This window comes from Peromyscus maniculatus, chromosome 7, assembly GCF_049852395.1.
Source record: "Peromyscus maniculatus bairdii isolate BWxNUB_F1_BW_parent chromosome 7, HU_Pman_BW_mat_3.1, whole genome shotgun sequence".
Taxonomy (NCBI): Eukaryota; Metazoa; Chordata; class Mammalia; order Rodentia; family Cricetidae; genus Peromyscus; species Peromyscus maniculatus.
Window position 1 is genome coordinate 68,764,434 of NC_134858.1, and position 20,207 is coordinate 68,784,640.

Sequence of the window (20,207 nt, forward strand, 5' to 3'; positions counted from 1 at the left end):
GAACAATGTCATCCAGTGAATTAGAAATGACAAGAAACAAATAGGTCTGACCTATTTTAACTTATAACTGGTTGCGTGGATAAAAGTCCTGGTGAGTCAAATGTGTGTTTATCAGAGCGGAGAACAGGCACAAAGACAATGAGAAAGAAATTGAAAGGACAACCCCAAAGAAGTCTGCTTTCTGTCCGCATGGTAGAAAGCCCAAGACATGAAACAGAAAGGAAAATTCGGGGATAAAGTTTTAAAAAGTCTCCGAAGTCAGTGGGAAGCTGAACCTTCACACTGAAATGATAAACAATACACCAATAAAATAAAACGACAAGACAAGGAGGCAGTTGCAGTTAGTGGAAGAATCACTCAAGCAAACCAAAAGAAACCTGGTGACATTAGCATCTATAATACAAGTGCTTAATTACTTATCTGTATATGACATTAATTTATGTCACAAATTAGGTAAGCATGCTTATGTAACCCATGTAAATGAACATGCAATTTATATAAATTGCTATTATATTTTCTATATATATTCAGGTACATGTACATTTTTATCTATCTATCTATCTATCTATCTATCTATCTATCTATCTATCTATCTATCTATCTATCTACCTATTGATTTATTTGAGACAGGGTCTCACTATGGAACTCACGATGCAGACCAGGCTGACCTTGAACTCACAAAGGCCCACCTGCCTCTGCCTCCTGAGTGCTGAGATTAAAGACACACACCATCATGCATGGCTGCACACATACATTTTAAATTACTTTTTCTGAGGCAAGTTCTTGATACATATTGGCCTCAAATTTGTGATCCTCTTTCCTCCACCTCCTGAGTACTGGAATTACAGGTATGAGCCTCAAGCTTGGCTATTTCATTCATATTTATTATTGCTCTTATTAACTTACGCATGTTTACCTGAACAAACATATCAACATATATATCACTACATATATATGTCATTAAACTTTATGCGTATAAAGTAAATACTAAAGATTGTGATGGACACCATATTGGTAAATCGTCACACACTGTTTGAGCTCCCGAGAAGGGGCTCCGGAAGTGGGGTCGGTCCTTCTCCCCCATATTTCAAGCATGTTTGTCTCAAGTGTCCTTCAAGACCCCTTGTCTAGGGATGGCCTGGATCCCCCTAACTCAGTGATAGAGGGGGAAAGAATAGCAAACTAGTGCAAGAATGGAAACATTCTGACCTAGAGAGCAGCTGGAAGGTGAACCATTTCCAACCTAGGGGACTATTGCTGATCCTCTGGCATACAGGGAAAAAATGTCGGACATTCAGCCGTGGGAAGCACATCCCTGTGGGGTTAAAAGGGAGCTGTAAATTGGGAATTTCAGCCCATTGCTTCAACTTCCCCAGTCAATTTCTACTGGATATTTGTAAGCCCTTGCCTGATTTTGATGATGTTATCTTTCTGTTATTTATTCTTTTTCTTGGAAGCCTCACCTTGAGGGACACTCTTGCTTTGCCAGATACCCCGACTGCCTCAGCCAGGCTTTCTCAGTTAATTTCTGCTGGGTGTCTTGAGCATGCAATTTGATGTTGTTTTGCTGTCTGTTGCCTATCTCTGTCTACCTACCTATCTACCTGATATTTGCTATTTATTCTTTTACTTTTGGTTTGCTATATATTTAATAAACTTACTCATCCAAAACCAAAAGAATGATCATTCTCTGAATCATACAAAGCATAGGTTTACCTTAAGTGTCATATTTACTCTATGTACTTTTAAAGAAAAAAAAAAAACAACCTTGTAGTGGGTAGCTGTTCTGTCTATGACCTTGAAACACCACCCCTAGAGAGGCAGCAGGTGACTGCTCCACCTGCCTATGACCTTGAAGTCCATGCCCCTGGAGTGTGGCCTCACTTGGTGACCCTTAAGACTGAGATGCACACAGGCACTCTCTCTTCGCTCCCTCATGGGACAGACTGGATGCTGGGACAGTCTGAGGTGCAGAAGAACAGTGCGGGACCTTGCTTCACATTTTCCAGAATTCTGACAATTTCTCTGTTCTGTCTTGTGAGTTTTCCTTTCTTAATAAATGCCTTTGCCCTTTAAGCAGACTCTGTGGGCTTCTCGTTATACAACCTTTTTAAGATTAAGGAACTTCCCTTTTCTTAGTTATTTGCTTATTTTTCTTATTATGAATGGGTGTTGACATTTATTAAGTTCTTCTTGTGTACTTCCTGAGAAGGTCATATAGTTTTTTTCTTTGATCTGCTCATAGTGTGTCCCTCATAATGCGATTTCCTAATTTTAAGTGGGCCTTGCTTTTCTGGAAGAGCTCATCTTATTCATGGTTCTCTGGATTTGCTCTCTGGGGCATGTTAATATTGTATGTGTCATTTTCCTCCTAACCAGTGTTCACTAATGAAGTTGACCTAAACCTTCCTCTTTTATAGTTTGGTTTTGGTATCAAGATTAGGACAAGTTCAGAACATGAGTTATCTGTTTTCCAGAAAGAGTATCTGCTTTGAATGTTGGATGGAACTAATCACAGGCCAGCAAATTTCTGTTTCTATTTCTTCTTGGATCAGTTTGGGTAAAGTTATAGTTTCTGCATAGATACTGCTTTGCCTTGGTTCTCAAATGTGTTACAGTAAAGTTATCCACAATATTCTCTCTTCTTTAAAACCTACATCAACTGAAGGGACACAACTTTTTAAAGAGATTTTATTTTTGTTTTATATTTGTGGGTGTTTGCGTGTATGCGTGTGTGTCTGTGAACCACCAGGAGTGGCTGAATGTGTGCAGCGCCTGAGGAGGCTGGAAGAGGACTCTCCTCTGGAACCACAGTCAAAGGTGGTTGTGAGGCTCCATGTGGGCGCTGGGAACCAAACCTGGAGCCTTTGCCAATCCCGGCTCCTCTCCTGCAAGAGTAGCAAGAGCTCTTAACGACTGAGCCATCTCTGCGGCCCTGGGGGAAAATACTCACGATGAAGACTGATGACCAAGTTTGATCCCTACAACCCACGAGCTAGAAGTAGATGTCCTCTGACCTACACACATACACACACACACACACACACACACACACACACACACACACTGTGGTACTCATGCCACCCCCCAAACACAAAATAAATAATTGTAACAATAATTTTAAAAAGAGTTCAAGAAACTCTAAGCTGTCCAGGGACCATCTTTCTAAAGGAACTTAAAATATTCACAAACTATACCCAAATAAAATGGAAGAAACCTGAAACTTATTTGAATAGAAAATAAGCATACATTGGAAAAGTTAACAAAACTAAAAGTTGATGCTTTGAAAACACTAATTAGAATCACAAGACTATTGGTAAATTTAATCAATAAAAGAAAGAATGAAAAAGAAAATCTGATATCAGGAATAAAAATAAAAAGCAATCCCCCACGGCTGGATTTCTAGAATAGCCCCATTTGTGTGTGTGTGTGTGTGTGTGTGTGTGTGTGTGTGTGTGTGTGTGTTGCGTGTTCCTCATGTTGCAACTCAGAAGAGAACATGACAAATGGTGTGAGATCAGAGTTGACGGTAGAAGGTGGGCTCAGTGAGCCACACGTTAGTTCAAAGTGTTATCTCCCTTCAGAAATAAGAGCTGTAATAAGAGCTGTAAATGAGAATATTAGAGGGCGGTTGGAGACATCATTGTCCCTTGACCTCACTCTTCATAGCCAAACTTCTTCAAAGACAGCCCTCCCCACTTCCCCCTCACCCACTCACTTGGGCTCTTCCACACTGCAGAAAGTTCCCTTTTAGTTACCAACAACCTTTTAATCATCAATTCTAGAGCTTTGTCTTGCTAGCCACCCTTAGTCTTCCTGTAATAAGTTCATCCTATTTTTATAGATAGTCATTTGAAATCAAGTCACACATCACATGGATCACCCAAGGGCCACGCCCAGCTCAGAGTCTCTCAGTATGTCCAGAGATGGGTGTTTATCACCTCAGCTGATTCTAAAACACACCACTAACCCCTAAATAAAACCTCTTTTTCCTTGCTGTTGGCCCTCAGTTGTCCCATTCCCCCTTTAGCTCCAGCCTAATTTTTTTTCTGTCTTTATACATTTGTCTAATTTGGACATTTTAAATAAATGGACCCATGTAATGCATGGTCTTCTGTGACTTTTCTCTTTTTTAGGTCCTAAAAGTTGTTCTCAACCTTCCTAATGCTTCAAGCCTTTAATACAGTTCCTTACATTGTGGTGACCCCCAACCATAAAATTATTTTTGTTGCTACTTCATAACTGTAATTTTGCCATTGTTATGAATCATAGTGCAAATATCAATATGCAGGATATTTTGTATACTACCCCTGTGAAAGGGTCAATTGACCCCTGAATGGGTTGTGAACCACAGGTTGAGAACTTCTGTTTTAGGATGGCTTCAAAGTTCATCTATATTGTAGTTTGCAATCTTTCTAGTTACTGAGTGACATCCCATTGCGTGGATATCCCGCATTGTCTTATCCATTCATCATTCAACAGTCACTTGAGTGATTGTTGCCTTTTGGCTGTTGCTAATCATGCTATCTCATTCATCTTGAATATCTTTTTTGTTTTGACTTTGAAACCCACTGTGTGTTGTACCAGGCTTTTTCTTTTGGGTCATCAACCAGCTCCCAAATCATGACACAGAGACTTATTTTTAGTTTTGAATGCTTGGCCTAGCTTAGGCTCATTTCTTGCTAGCTCTTTTAATTTAAATTAACCTGTTTCTCTTTATTTACCTTTTGTTCCTACTTTTCTTTCTGTATATCTTATTTTGACTGCTTCTCTATGTCTGGCTGGCGTCTGCCTGGCTTCTTGTTCCGGGTGTCTCCCTCCTTCTCTCCTCCTCCTTCTCTCCTTCCTCTTCTTTTTCTGACCCTAGAGTTCTCCTATTTATTCTCTCTGACCACCAACCCTGCTTATCCTTTCTCTGCCTAGCTATTGGTCATTTAGCTTTTTATTAGACCAATCAGATACCTTAGGCAGGCAAGGTGAAACAGATGCAACACATCTCTTTACATAATTAAACACACATCCTCACACTGTTAAACAAATGCAACATAAGCAAAAGTAACACAATGCTGTGGGATGGTCTTTCTGTATGTTGTGAATATGTGTTGCTACCATTGGTTAATAAAGAAGCAGCTTTGGCCTATGGCAAGACAGGTTATAGCCAGGTGGGAAATCCAGGCAAAGATACAGAGAGAAGAAAGGCAAAGCCAGAGAGATGCCAGCCTGCTGCCCAAGGTAGAGATGGGTTAATTTAAGATGAAAGCTAGCTAGCATTAAGCCTGAGCCATAGACCAAACAGTATGTAATTAATAATAAGCCTCTGTGTGTTTATTTGGGACTGAGCAGCTGTGGAACATAGGAAAAATTCCATCTACAACACACCTTTACACAGTTAAAGTAATATTCTGCAGCATAAACAAATATAACACATCTTTGCCTAGTTAAAGTAATACTCCACAACAGTGCATTGTCTTATTTTAATGATTACACATCGTGTTGTGAGAGAAAAGAAAGAAGCGGAAGTCTTTCACAGTCCTTTCATCACTCTGCCTCCTCCTCCCCTTCTCCTCCTCCTTTTTCTTTTTTCTGTGGACCCCAGAAATCCCTCCCAGCTTAAAGGCCCTTTGATTCTATTCCTTTTTTCTGCATTTGCCTACCCACCTATAAGATTGGATGGTAATGACACAGAACACTTTCCTGGGATTTGTTCCTGGCTACCCCATGTGATATGATAGTGTAAGCAGATCCCTGGGTGTGTGAAAGACAGCACTGATTTGCTGTCCCCTCCCCTTCTAAACCAACACTTAGCTTCCTGTTCCGACAAGCTCTGTCCTAGGCTTTCCTCCACAGTTTTGTTGTAATGAAAGCTTTCCAAATTTTGCCCAGGTCTTTCTACCACCCCACTAGCCTTCTCTACCTAGCCCACCCCCTACCCACACTCCTTAGCGCCTAGGTCCAGTTCAAATCCCATCCGTAGGATTCCCAGGTGGACAGCACTTTTCTCTTTGGGCTGTGCATATCACAACACACGATGCAGAGCACAATGCCATCTTAATGTCTTCTGAGGCTTGAACACGGCACCCCTAACATGAGGCAGTGGCTCTTTCTGCTCCCCAGTTTCTACAGTGCTGTGCCTGCTTTTCTTAGAAGGCTGGGAAGATGCAATGCAATGATCATATCTCACTTACGCCACAACTTTTTGTTTGGAGACAGGGTCTCACTGTGTACCTCTGCCTGGCCTGGAACTTGCTATGTAGACCAGGCCCCAAACCCACAAGATCTATTTGTCTCTGCCTCTCCAGGGCTGGGATTAATGGCATGCACCCCTGAACCCAGCTCACAGTACAGCTTTCATGGTTCAAGGGTGCCTGAATTACTTATTTCACAATTTTAAGTTTAGATGTCCCACGGCCACCTGGATAAAGAATTACTTTCCTTTTCTAGTTTGAAAAACTTACTTTTAGGAGTCTGCTGTTCTTTTTAAAAACTTTATTTATAATCATGTGTGCATGCATGTGTGTGTGGGGTGTGTGTGTGTGTGTGTGTGTGTGTGTGTGTGCGCGTGCGCGCGCACCATAGCATATGGAAGTCAAGAGCTGCTTTATAGAGTTGGTTCTCTTCTTAAGCCTTTATTCGAATTCTGAAATTCAAACTCGGCTCATCACGCTTGTACGGCAAAGCTCCTCTATCCACTTAGCCATTTCACCCACCCACGCATGGGTTTAGCCAGTGGTGCTAAGTATATAGAAGGCCTTCAGTCATAGACACGTTTGTTGCACTAATTCATTTTTAGGTACTTAGATATTCTAGCAAGGACATTGGGACTTTGCACTTAGGAAAGGAGATGTTTACAGGTAAGTGTAACTCTCGCCCTTCATCAAAGAATTGTCTCTTTGCAGCAGACAGAGACCATTAAAGGAAACCAAAACTGGTCAACATGCAGAGAAGAACTGATTATAGAGTGTCCAGGCCCAATAGATACATTTACAAGCCAACTCCTAGATCCAAGGCCCAGGGAACATTTTGGAAGAGAGGGTGGAAAGAGTGTGTCAGGGGACCAGAAGTCTGCTCTGAAATCATGTCTCCTAGAAATTACAGCAAAGCTAAACACCATCAAGTCTCAACAACATGGCTGCCTAAACAGAACCTGAGCAATGACAACAGCAGTAGACATGCCGTTGTGGACGGGGAAATCTCGTGGCGCCCTTCTACATGAAGAACCACAGGCACTAAGGACTCTCGAGAGAGGGAGAATTAACTGGCCCTCAGGATGAGGCCCCTGATGGGTTATCCACTTCCAAGTGTTCAGCCCTGAAGTCATATACATAAAAGCAACACTAAATGGACTCAACAAGTTGTATTTATAGATTTATGTGTTTACACACATATGTAACAATAGCAAAGGAAAAGAGGTGGCAATTTAAGAGGGAGTTACATGGAAAGGGTTGGTAGAAGGGAAAGGAAGGGGAAAATGTGTGTAGTTTTGGTGCCTGTCCTGGATCTCACTCTGTAGACCAGGCTGGCCTCCAACTCACAGAGATCTGCCTCGCTCTGCCTCCCAAGTGCTGGGATTAAAGGCATAGCACCACCACTGCCCAGCATAAGTATATTTTAATTTTTAAAACTTAAAAAACTATATTAAAAAAGAAATGTCATGTTTTAATAATACAAGTATCTATATAAATGTAAGAACTATAAAAATGTATTTTGTTACTCAGCAGAGTCCTATGCAGCTGTTCTGAAATACTTTAGAGATGAATTTTATTTTTTGTGTGCTTATATGTGTGTATTTGTGTGTGTGTGTGTGTGTGTGTGTGTGTGTGTGTCTGTGTGTCTGTGTGTCTGTGTGTCTGTGTGTCTGTGTATGAAGGCCAGAGGTTAACATGAACCTGGGGCTTACCTAGTAGGCTAGCCTGGCTACAGGGAGCCTGGGGATCCTCCATCTCCACCTTCCCAGCACTGGAACCATGGTTGCATGCCATCACATCCTGTCTTTTTGGTAGCTAAACGATCTCCTCAGCCCCTGAAATATCCCTGTTGATTCGATGTGGACATCGGTCCTCGTTTGACATGGAGGACATCACAGATTTTGTCGGTGGCTTTCCACACCTGGCGATCCTGACACCCTCAAAGGCAGTTTTTCAAGTAAATCCCAGCCCTCGTCTGCTCTTCCTGAAACTGGTGAGTTTTTGCAAAATTACTGCAAATGATGACCTCTTCAGAGCCAGAGAAATAAGAAGCCGAGAGTCTAACAACTGAACACTGTTTGCGGAAGTTCATTTTTGTTCTCTAAATTGTCTGCACTCCAAATACAACTGAATTCAGGAGTGTCTAGTTTCCTAAATGATGCCAAGACACCTGCTTTTGTATGATTTTGAATGAGCCTCGTATACACCACAGTTAAAGATGTTTAATTCGAAGGCTAGAGAAAGGGCGCTGTGGCTAAGAGCACTGACTGCTCTTCCAGAATACCAGGGTTCAATTCCCAGCAGCCACAGGCTAGCTCACAGCAGCCTGAGGCTCCAGTTCCAAGAGATGTGACACCCTCTTCTGACCTCCGCAGGCTCCCACAGCAGGACATGTGCTTACATATACACCCAACGACACACACACACATAAAATAAAGTATTTAAAATGTTTAATTTATAATACTAATGGTACCCTTATATATATTTTCCTAAGCACATATTATTTTAAGATTTTGTATTAGAAAAAATATGATTGTTTAGAATAACAACATAGACTATATTTTAGGGTCAAAATGTGTCTTTGGATATGTTTCTCTTTCGTTCCTAACTCTCCTATTCTCCCCAAAAGGGAGCTATCTCTGAGCTTTCTCAAATGGAAAGTTCATGCTGTTTCAGTTACATAATAGATTGCTTCCCTTTTTGTAGCTGAAGTTTGAGCTTCACGTGGCAAGCAGATGTTGCTCCTGGGCTGCCTCCATATTCATTAGCCTATAATGAATCTATTAATTGAATATGTAAGTTTGACTCATTAGACGGAAGACATTTCTTCAGATTTAAAGGGTAATAATAAAAAATTTAAATTGCAACACCAAAGCAAGCATTTAAGAGTTGATAAATGTGAACTGGAAAGTGCACCATTCCAATACGAATTAGTTAATCATCTCTGTTAATTTAGGTGAAATACATTAGTGGAAAGGTCAGTCCATTTGAGGCTCGATCTGTTTTTCAGATATTAAATTTAAAATAGCAAAGCGAGAGCGCTATGAAATGAGAAGGTACAGAACCCACGCGCTGACCCAGAAGCTGAAGAGTGGGACCTCTGTGACGAATATCACCACCCAGGCCCCCCCATCTGCATATCTACCAATACCTTGGGACCCTTCTGAATGTGTTTTAGTTTCCTCACTGTTGTGACAAAACACTCTAACCAAAGAGAAGAGGTAAAAGAGTCCATTTGGCTTACACTTCCAGCTCACAGTCCGTCACTGAAGGAAGTCTGGGCAGAAACCGTGGGAGAACACTGCTTTCAGGCTCACACCCAGACTCATGCTTAACTAGCGTTCTTCCACAGTCCAGGATCCCGTGCTCAGGAATGGGGCTGCCTATAGTGGGCTGGGTCCACCTCCATCATTTAACAATCATGATGATCTCCCACAGACATGCCTATAGGCCAACCTGATCTGAGCCATCCCTCAGTCCAGAATCCCTTCTCAGGTGACTCTAGGCTGTGTCAAGTGGACAGTCAAGGCTGGCTGGACAGAGAGTAACTGCAGTCTGGAGTGAAGCCAGGCATTCAGACATTTTTTTCTAACTCTCTAAATGATTATAAATGGAATATATATTAATATATAAATATATAATTATTAAAAAACATTAAACTGTCCCATGAAGGTCTGGCCCCTGCTCCTAGCTAAGCAAGAGTAAGATGGCCAAGTATATACACATAAGTAAACTGACAATATTTGAGTAATGGCTGCTTTTCTGCTGTGGGGAAAATGCACTGGTTTCTCCTCTATTTCTGCTCTTCTTTCAGCAAAGGGTCACATACTTGAGGTCACATCATCTGGATCCAGGAAACTGAAAGCAGTGTCAGTTCCCAGCATTGCTTCTGGAAATCCTAGTTTATAATGTGTGGGGTTACATTTGTGTTACCTTTACACTAAGAAATGTCACAAGATGGGGCTGTGGAGACAGTTGGTTCAGCTGGTATGGTACAGTGCTTTGTGGCCCTGAGTTCAGGCCTCAGAACCCACGTGAAAAGCTAGGTGTGGTGGTGCATGCCTGTAATCCAAAACTGGGGGAGCAGAGACAAGAAAGTAGGGTTCCCCCACTCACCAGTCTGCCTTGCCTGATCAATGAGTTCCTAATGAGTGACTCTACCTTTAAAAATGCGTTAAAGTAGATAGCTTCTTAAGGATTAATATCCATGGTTGTCTTCTGGTCGCTACACAAGAGTGTGCGCGTACACACACACACACACACACACACACACACACACGGAAAATGTCACAGGAAGTTTTCTGTTGGACCTCATGTTGGAAAATCCTGTCTTTATTGTTTAGGTTTCCTGTCTGTTCCTAGAGTAATCAGAAATATGAGGAAACCCAGGGATGGTCCTGCAGAAATAAATGAGGGACTTTCGTCTTTCCTGATATCTTCTTTCACGGTTATTCTGCATCTCTCCTGTGGCTATCCGGTACTTTGCATATTTAGTTACTGTCATTCAAACTCATTGCAAACACGGGACTAGGGATATCACGTGTGTGTGTGTGTGTGTGTGTGTGTGTGTGTGTGTATGTGTGTGTTCTTCATAAACCAGTATTTCCAGGTTTATCAACATTAGCTAAGGAGTCACAGTTCATGCCTGAAGTGAGATTCCTTGCTATTTGGTTCTGGGTGTCCAAACTGGATGCTCACGTCCTGGCCTTGAATGCCTCCTGTCTTTGCCCTGAGCTTTCCACATGGAGTTTATGGTTGAGAAGTGGTTAACTTTCCTCCATTGCTGCAAAGACAGGTAGCATCCCTCATCTTTTCAGTGGCCCCTCCCAGAATGCAACAGAAGACAGCAAGGATTGTTCATTCAGCTTTGTTTTGCAGGGCTATGGACATGGGTCTCTACCCCAAACATTACTAATGTTTGCATGAGAATCACCTACACCGAAGATCTTCAGAATCGAATGAATAAGCCCAGCACTTTGGGAGGGAGGGCTTGCTGAGGGATGGAAGAGTTCTGTGGAGCCAAAGTTCTAAGAGCAAAGACATCTATAAGGGTGGAGGATTTTAAAAGTCAAAAGACAAATGTAAACTCAGGAATACAAAAGAGAAAAAAAAGCTGCATTATATGCCTGTGGTGGTATTGTGTTCCCTAAAATATTGTGCACCCTAATAAACTTATCTGGGGTCAGAGAACAGAACAGCCACTAGATACAGAGGCTAGAAAATGGTGGCACACACACCTTTAATCCTAGCATTCCAGAGGCAGAAATCCCCCTGGATCTCTGTGAGTTCAAGGCCACATTGGAAACAGCCAGGCATGGTGACACTCGCCTTTAATCCCAAGAAGTGAGCCTTTAATCCCAGGGAGTGATGGCAGATAGCAGAAAGGTATATAAGGCTTGAGGACCAGAAACTAGAAGCTTTTGGCCTGGTTAAGCTTTTAGGCTCTGAGCAACAGTTCAGCTGAGACCCATTCTGGATGAGGACTGAGAGGCTTCCAGTCTGAGGAAACAGGATCAGCTGAGGAACTGGCTGTGGCTTGTTCTGCTTCTCTGATCTTCCAGCGTTCACCCCAATACCTGGCTTCAGGTTTGATTTTATTAATAAGGACTTTTAAGATTCCTGCACTATATGCCAAGCACTTAAACAGTTGGAAAAGGCCCATCAGAACCCCTGACCTGGGCTGGTAAGGCTCTCGGTAGGTAAAGGCGCCTGCTGCCAAGCCCGACCTCCTGAGTTTGGTCCGGTAGCTCCACATGGTGGGAGAGGGAACCGAAACAACTTTAGCTGTTCTCTGACCTTCACATGCACACCACGGAATACACACCCACAATCCCTCCAACACAATAACTGTAAAGTCTCCTAACCTGACGTAGTAGTAATAGTTATGCCTAATCTGTGGCCCACGCTACCTCCAAACTCTATGTGAGCAGGCTCTAAGTGTAACATTTTCTATGGCAAATTTAACTGTTTTAAGATCTTTTAATGTCTTTCTTCTAAACCAGCTTATCTAAAATTTGTCTGAATCTCCAAGATGTTTCCCTGCAAACAAATTCAAATTAAATGTTCGTAAGATGTCTTAGTATCAGACAAAGCACACACAGAGAACATTAAACTCATACAGATTCCCCTGCACACACGCGTCGTCAGCTGCAGAGGGCGCTGATGCCTTTTTCCTCAGCCCTGGCAGAAAGGCTCGCCAGTGGGATCTCCATCGCTCCCTCATTTAAAGTGTGGTTACTGATAAAGCATGGCCCTCAACTGTATGCCTGGATCGCCCACTGTAGCATGTATATGAAGTAAAAATAGGCATTACAACAAACATGAATCTAGTCCCCACTTTTAAAATCAGCTCCTGGGGCCCCCCAAACATGGAGGATCCCTTTCAAAAGAAAAGTATTGTGTTCTGCATTGAAGCAGAGTTTTGGAGTCATAACCAGTCAGTAACCCACTTCCTGTAGCCACGGCTATCCCTTTCCATGGAATACAGTGACCAGAGGCCACATTAAGAAATGAGGGAGTTAATATCTAGAGAATTTTTATAGCTAATAAATGGCCCAATCTCAGCCTCTTCTGGGCACTGGGAGGAAGAGCTAATTAAATGGGTGTTTAGATGGCCAATAAAAAAGTTAATATTGATGTTAAATAAGTGCATTTATTTTATAGAATTTTCATAATGGGTCCAAAATACTTCATTAAACATTTTTGGGTAAAAATAGGTAAAGCTCTTTATGTAAGCTTTTGTTAATGAATTAAATGATGTATTTCACTCTAAATATACTCTGTGTTAAGCTTGTCTGTTAGAGTTTTCAGGAAACATTTTAAATAAAGTGGCCAGGCACATCCCATTGGAGATGGATGAGACCATTAGGCGACACTTAGATCTGAGACAAGCGCTGAGATCATTCTGCATACAACCCTATCCCCCCCAACCCCCCCCCAGCACTTTTTTTTAATATTTCAAACAATGTGCCTCTTCAAATCATTAGACTTAGAGACATTTAAGGAACTGATTCGATTAACCCGGATGATAGAAATGCTATAACATGTGATTTATTTTTTTGAAGATAAATTACAATGTGAGCATATCAGTTAGAAAAGGTAGGCTGTCGGCACGTTAGTGATGGAAACAGGAAGGCCATTAAGCAGACCATCTGACACCGAGACTGTTCCAGAATGTAGAGGCCTGACTTCCACGCTGAATGTGCAGCTCTCATTGAAACAAAGGTTCCTTCCTGGAGAGGGATCTTTATGTCTCATTCGGGTTCCTTGTTGATTTAGAAAGCATCGTTCTTAATAAATACTTGCATACTCTTAAAAGTGTCTAAAATGCAGCCCAAATGGTTATGGTTTTATGCCTTAAAGTCGACCTTCACATAAAACCCATGCCTTGAAATTACAAGGTTGCATTCTATTTTTCAGGTGAGGAAATTTGAGGCAAGAATTTATTTTTCTCCTCTACAACTCCAGGGTATTGGCTCCACTAGGCCTAATAAATTGTTTTCACAAGGAAACAGAGCATGCTGTAGCTTAGGTTTCCTGGTGCAGGGGGTTTCAAATGAGATGTATCCTAAACAATAAATAATTACGGATTGGAGAGGTTGAGAGGAGAAATGTTGTACTGGTGGGGAAAAAATATGCTGTAACTAAATCAGGGGAGAAGGCCAGAACTTAGAAATATAAAGACTGTTTCCATAATTCTAGAAGCTATGGAGGCAATGAGATGGAAAAGAAGATAACAAAGGAAGGGGAGGAAAGAGTGAAAACATCGAGGAGAGGTATGGAGAGCGTCTTTAACACCGAGGAATTTAAGTCCAGAGGGTCTACAAAATGTAGACCAGGCAGTGGTGGTGCACACCTTTAATCCCAGCATTTAGGAGGCAGAAGCAGGCAGATCTCTGTGAGTTCGAGTCCAGCTTGGTCTACAGAGCAAGATCCAGGATAGTCAGAGCTACACAGAGAAATCCTGTCTCAAAAACAAAAACAAAAACAAAAACTAAAACAAACGAGAGGGAGACAGAGACAGATAGAAGGAGAGAATAGACTAAAGAACTAGTATGGCTATAATATTGTTTCCTGCTAAATTTTGTTCCCACTTTGAAGTAAAGAAGTTGGTCAAAACGTGGCTAGAATCTTGAGTTTAAGATGGGGAGGGTTGTCCCACCTTAATCATGAAGGAAACCATTTGCAGAAATCCTTGACTGTAAACATGCATAGTAACGATGGGACAAATCACCAAGCTTACCACCACCAAAACAAGTGCCCTTTACTCCATCCGAGAAGGCGGCGGGGAAGTTGCCTCCACTCAGGGGAGTGGTCAGCTATGGCCCTTCTGCTCAGAGCGCCAACAGAAATGCTTTAGGGACAGTGACCCACGTCGTTTTAGGAACTGAGGAAGGCAGATGGGAAAGAGAAGACTCAGGTCCAGTGTTGACCACCTCACTGTCTAATTACAAAGTGTCATGAGAAAGGAGCCATGAGGGAGCAATTCAAACCAGCTGTCACTGGGCGTGTGACCTGGGAGTTGTCCGGAGATGTTGTCAAGACACCCTCCCCTACCTTCCAAGATAGAAGTCAATCTACCTGTAACAAATGTTGATAATCCTATGATCCGTGGATACTGTTCTTTCAAATTGGAGCTAGCCTGTAAGATACGGGTCAGGAGCGAAAACTCTGGCTTATACCACGCTCCCAGACCATATTCAGCCAGCAGGCCCTGTTTTCTTTCTTCCTCAGAAGCTTCTGCTGGCTTCTCAGTACCTCAGCATTAAGGTCCCCACAATCACTGGAGTCCCCACAACTTGGGCCTAACTGCCTTGGAGGCCTTGTTTGTGGCTCCTCCGGCTGCATCTGATGCACGGCAGAACACCGTGGAACAGCTCTGTTTGGGTGCCTCGCACACTGTCTGCCCCTGTGGTTTCCCTTCTTAGTTTCGAGCAGCTCAAAGGTCAGCTTCCCCCAGCTCAGGCTCGGCCTCGGTGAGCACCCAGGACTCGTCCTTGATGCACTTTTGAGAGCAGTACTTCTTAGAGTCCGTGGTCTACCTATCCACAGGAAGGGTTGTGGGCTTACTGGGAACAAAGTGACCTCCAGCACTAGAAGATGGGGAAAACACCTTTGGGGTGCGGGTGGGCAGGACACGGGGCACAACAAAAAAACAACTATTTATTTGCTGGTGCTTTTTCTCTTTTTTCATCAAATCCTGAAATCAACCCCCCCACCCCCACCCCAACCCTGAGACATGGTCTCTGGTCTCTCCTCATGTAAGGGAGGATGAACTTCCGATCCTCTTTCCTCCACTTCCCAAGAGAGTGCTGGGGACCTGACAATTACAGGTATGCACCGTTACCCCAGTTCTATGTGGTGCTGGTAAGGGAGCCCAGGGTTCTAGGCAAGCACTCTAACAAAGGAGCTACCCCTCCACTGAGTTCTTGTTCTTCCTCAGTACCTGGTCTTCCACAGCTTAAATAGAAAGTGATTCTCACGAGCATATTCTGTTAGAAAGACACAATCTTTGGCCACAAATGTTCTCCATGAATGGAAATCTCTCAACTGCCCAAATCAAGGCATATTGTTGCTCTCCGAAACACTCCACTCAGGTCCCTTTAGGCAGATGATCTGAATTCCCAGAGCCTGAATCTTGTCTCACAAACTGAGTGAGACCACAGCATTCTTTCCATCTACATAGCATCTAAGCACCAATCATTAGGCGGTTTTTAGTTAACACATTTAAAGTCAGTGTTTTCTGGTGAACAACCTGCAAGGAAATGGTTCTGGGTCAAGGGGTTCTGAAAATGACATTCGAGAAAGAAGCAGTTGGTCGGGGGTCCAGAATCTTCCATGGAAAGACTGGAAGAAACAGCCCGGAGAAGGCTGTGAGGTTTTCACAGGCACAAGGCGGAAAGCCCTGTAAAGATCTTCCCATGGGTGGGGTGGGGGGGCTAATTTTAACCCAGTGATTCCCCGCAAGCCTATCTGGAGTGAGCTGTCCAGCTTCTTGATTGGCACCCATCTTTCTGCCCATCTTGGCTAACTAGAAGGCCGCTTGTGGGACGAGAAGGAATGGAGAGGAAGCTCAACCTGGAGGTCGGACAGGATGGCAGTTGTTAACAGAAGAGCAACAGAAAACCCCAAGTGTTTCCGGGTGCGGTTGGAATGGAGGAGAGGAAAGGGCTGGAAGGAGAACAGGAGGACCAGGAACCACACAGCCCAAGGCCGAGGAAGCCGGCACAGCTAGGCCGCAGGGCCGGCAGAGGGCAGCAGTTGGGCGGCGAAGCCCGGCGGGGGCCAGCGCGGCGTCGGCATCGGCGTCGGCTCCAGAAGGTTCTCCTTGGGAGTGCGGGGAGCATCTCTCACCCCACCCGTGGCCACGCGCCTTTTCGCGCCACGCGGAGGGCTGGGCGAAGAAGGGTCTCTCGGGCTGCTGGGGACCCGGCGGGGGAGAGGGGGGAACGGGAGCGGGAGGGCGGAGCAGGGGTGTCGCGGGGTTCCGCGGGACCTGATCTCGGGGAGTGGGGCGGCGGCCGGGCACTAAGGCTCCTAGGGCCGCTCTCTCCGAGCCCGGTCCCGCGCGAGGCGGTGCCCCGGCCGTCGAGGTCCCCCGGGGGGCGGGCGCGGGAGCGTGGGCCGCGCGGCCTTGACCGTGCGGGGCGCGAGCGGCGCCACGCGGCCGTATGCAAATGCGGGCCGCGGCGGGGCGTCCTCATGGGCCGGCCCCCCGCGCCTCTGGGCCCGCACGTCCAATAAGAAGCGTCGCCGCTTGACACCTGCCTATATACAGCGAGCGCGCCCCGGCCGCGCAGCGCCCCGCGCACACCCACCCGCGGCTGCCCATGACTTCCAGCGAGATCGCCATGCCCGGCGAGGTGAAGGCCGACCCCGCCGCGCTCATGGCCTCGCTGCAGCTCCTGCCGTCGCCCACGCCCAACCTCGAGATCAAGTACACCAAGGTAAAGCCGTCCGCGGACGCTTGCTGGAAGCTTCCTCTGGGATGGCTTCCGAGGCCGGGGCCCCGGGGGTCGCCTGTCATCCCCGCGCCTCGGCGGGGAGAACTACGATGCGGGCTTCCGAAGTCCCGCCGCGGCTTCGGGGAGCCGAACCGGTCCCGACCAGAAGGCAGCGCGGGGGTCGCCGTCTGCGGCCGGACGGTGGTGACGACCCCGTCGGGGGCCGGTTGGGGACGTGGGGTTCCTCAAAGCAGACTTGGGTCGGCTTCTGGGGTCCCCTGGGTCTCCGTAGGGCGAGCCGGGGTCCGATTGTGGGGTTCCTTATATATCCCCAGGGCAGAACTAGGCTTGGTTCTGCGATCCCCCCAAGTTTTCGCAGAGCAGATGGAGTTCCGGTTTTGGGGTCCCCCAGGTCTCCTCAGCAGGCCAGGGTCTGGCTTGGGAGGTGGTTCCGTTGGGTCTCCTCAGCGCACACAGGGGTCCGTCTCAGAGCAGACTGGGGTTCCCCGCCAGGGTGGCGTTGCAGCCCGGTGTCACCCCGCCGTCCTCCGGGTCCGGGCTGCGCGGCCGCGCGGGACCAGCTTCCCTCGGAGCCGAGTCGCTGAAGGGGTTGTCAGGACCGGGGTCCTACCGATTTCGCGGGGACCTGGCCAAGACGCGGTAGATCGATGCCAGGATTTCTTCGGGATTTTGTAGGCAATGCACATTTTTGTAAAGGGAAAACAACTGAATTCGCACAAATTAGCGAGCTCACGTTTGCACTGAAAAACCTAATTTTTTTTCTTTTCTTTTTTTTTTTTCCCCTAACGAATTTTGACGTCTTAGGTTTGCCAAGCAGGAATTATTGTTGTTAAACCGCATTAAAAAGCAACCCGCGCCTGCTACCCGATGTAAATTCCCCCACTACCACGTTCTCAGGGGGAAAAAATCTATTTTAACCATAAGGTGAAATTTGTGAAATACATACACAAAGGGATTGAATGTTATAGCAAAGAGGCGGGCATAGCATTTAAAGCCACATTTTAGAATTCTCTTACTGGATTCCCATCCCTACTTCTAACTTCTGCCAATTAACTTAAATGCCGCGTGCACACACGATACAACTAATTCGTGCTCCACCGCGGGCATTAGAAGATACATGAAATGTAGAAAACTTACGCTGTTCTCTGACACTGTGATGGTTGAAACAGAAATGCAAAAACATCGCTTCTGAAAATTTGTTGCATTGAGTTTCAGAATCAGGACCAGTAGGATTCGTATTTTTGAATGTGGATTTAGGTGGATTTAATATACCTGTTAGCTTTTAGATGGTGTGACAAATTTTTGAAAGCCATTTTAATGAGGGTCGTTACTGGTTATAGCCCTTTAGGCATTGTTTGCATAACAATAGTGCTAGTGTGTGGCACATCTCCCGGTTTAGGAACAAGCCAGGGAAGCATTCACATAAAACTTTTGTTTTATGAGGGTCCCTAACCTCTTCTGATGCGCTTTGGAGATCTTAAGAGGCAAGGTCCACACGTGATTGCGGAGGGTTTGTTTTAGACGCACTTTTGATCAGATTATCCTAACAGCTCCTGAAAGTCTGCAGTAGATATCTTTTTCAGAATTTCATTTGGAAGCTCCTCCAATTCTCCTTTTCTCTAGCCGCCCTTCTCTTCTCTCTCTTGTTCTCCCCCAGTAGGAAAGACAACTGATTTATAGCTAATTGGAGCCTTTAATGTCGGAGTCTTTTTAGCTCCATGAAGACTTTTATCCAGTATCCACTTTCCCACTTATTACCAAGAAAAACAATCAGAAATGAAATAATGGTTTGTAACGTGATTCTTTAATTTGTGGGGAGGAGGCACCTTATTTTTGCCTTGACAAACAACCCTCGTAAACGCGGAGCAACACTAATCTACAGGCGAGCTCTTTCACAAAAACTTGTAAAATCAGGTATCTGTGAACATTCCCAGCAGCCTCTGCCCTCTGCTCTTTAGTGAGACTTCTAAATTTTCTGAGACAGGAATTACGAACAGGCAGTTTTGATTTATTTTATTTTAACAGAAAGAATAGTGACTGCTCTTTTGGTAGCCTACGATTTTTTTCTTCAAAAGAAAGAAGTCTTTTTAAAAATTCATTCATGATCAAAAGTGAGGGAAATAATATTAGAATTTTCAAAAGAATATGAACATGGTAGATGGGGAACTCCTTTTGTGCTATTATATTTGTTAGGAGAATTTTAAAGAGTAATGTAAATTTTATTATGCCTTAGGCTCTATTGAAAAACAGGAAACAAAACATTTGCATGAAATAAAGGTACTAGAAGGCGAGTAGATTTATCATTCACCATTTTGTCCTGTTAGACATGTCCTTATTGAATAGTACTACAATATGATTTTTCTGTGTGATTTGACAATCAACATAAACTAATTAGTGACCAACATAACTGATCAGATTATGAGAATTAAAAAAATACGTTCTTAGAATAATTTGCATTTGTGATCCTGTATTTTCCTGCAGTTTTCATCATTGTATTTCTTCTTCCAAAAGAATCTTGCACTTTTTAATAAGGAATGGGGGAAATGGTCAATATTATGTTAATGCCATTGTCTGTCAAAGGTTTTGTAAAAACGCTATGAAAGTGAAGTTCAGTCTAGAAGCATTCTGAAAGAGCTAAGTGTGGGTTTGTATTGACTTTTAAGCAACTGTGTTCCCTAAAAAAATAAGTCGCCTGCTCCAAGTTCTAGGATCTATTTTAGACTGAGGCTAAATGACAATAATACCTTTGGATATGTCTATTTCCTTTTTCTCCTATACAGGAACCTAGACCCCACGTTTTAAAAGTGATTCTTTTTTTTTTTTTTTTTTTTTTTTTTTTTTTTTAAGATTTATTTATTTATTATGTACACAGAAGAGGGTACCAGATCTCATTACAGATGGTTATGAGCCACCATGTGGGTGCTGGGAATTGAACTCAGGTCCTCTGGTAGAGCACTCAGTGCTCTTAACCTCTGAGCCATCTCTCCAGCCCCTTAAAAGTGATTCTTACTAAGGTAGATGGCTTTTTTATTTGTTTGTTTGTTTGTTTTTCTAGACT

At 44.1% G+C, this 20,207-nt stretch overlaps 1 protein-coding gene across 1 annotated transcript in view; it reads left to right on the plus strand.

The window, feature by feature from the left end:
* Positions 1 to 16,788: 16,788 nt before the first annotated feature.
* Aldh1a2 (aldehyde dehydrogenase 1 family member A2) overlaps positions 16,789 to 20,207 on the plus strand; it is an 80,796-nt gene continuing 77,377 nt past the window's right edge. Inside the window, exon 1 of the mRNA XM_006979267.4 lies at positions 16,789 to 17,131. Within this exon, the coding sequence (XP_006979329.1) occupies positions 17,015 to 17,131 (117 nt within the window). The 5' untranslated portion in view covers positions 16,789 to 17,014. The remainder of the gene's footprint in view (positions 17,132 to 20,207) is intronic.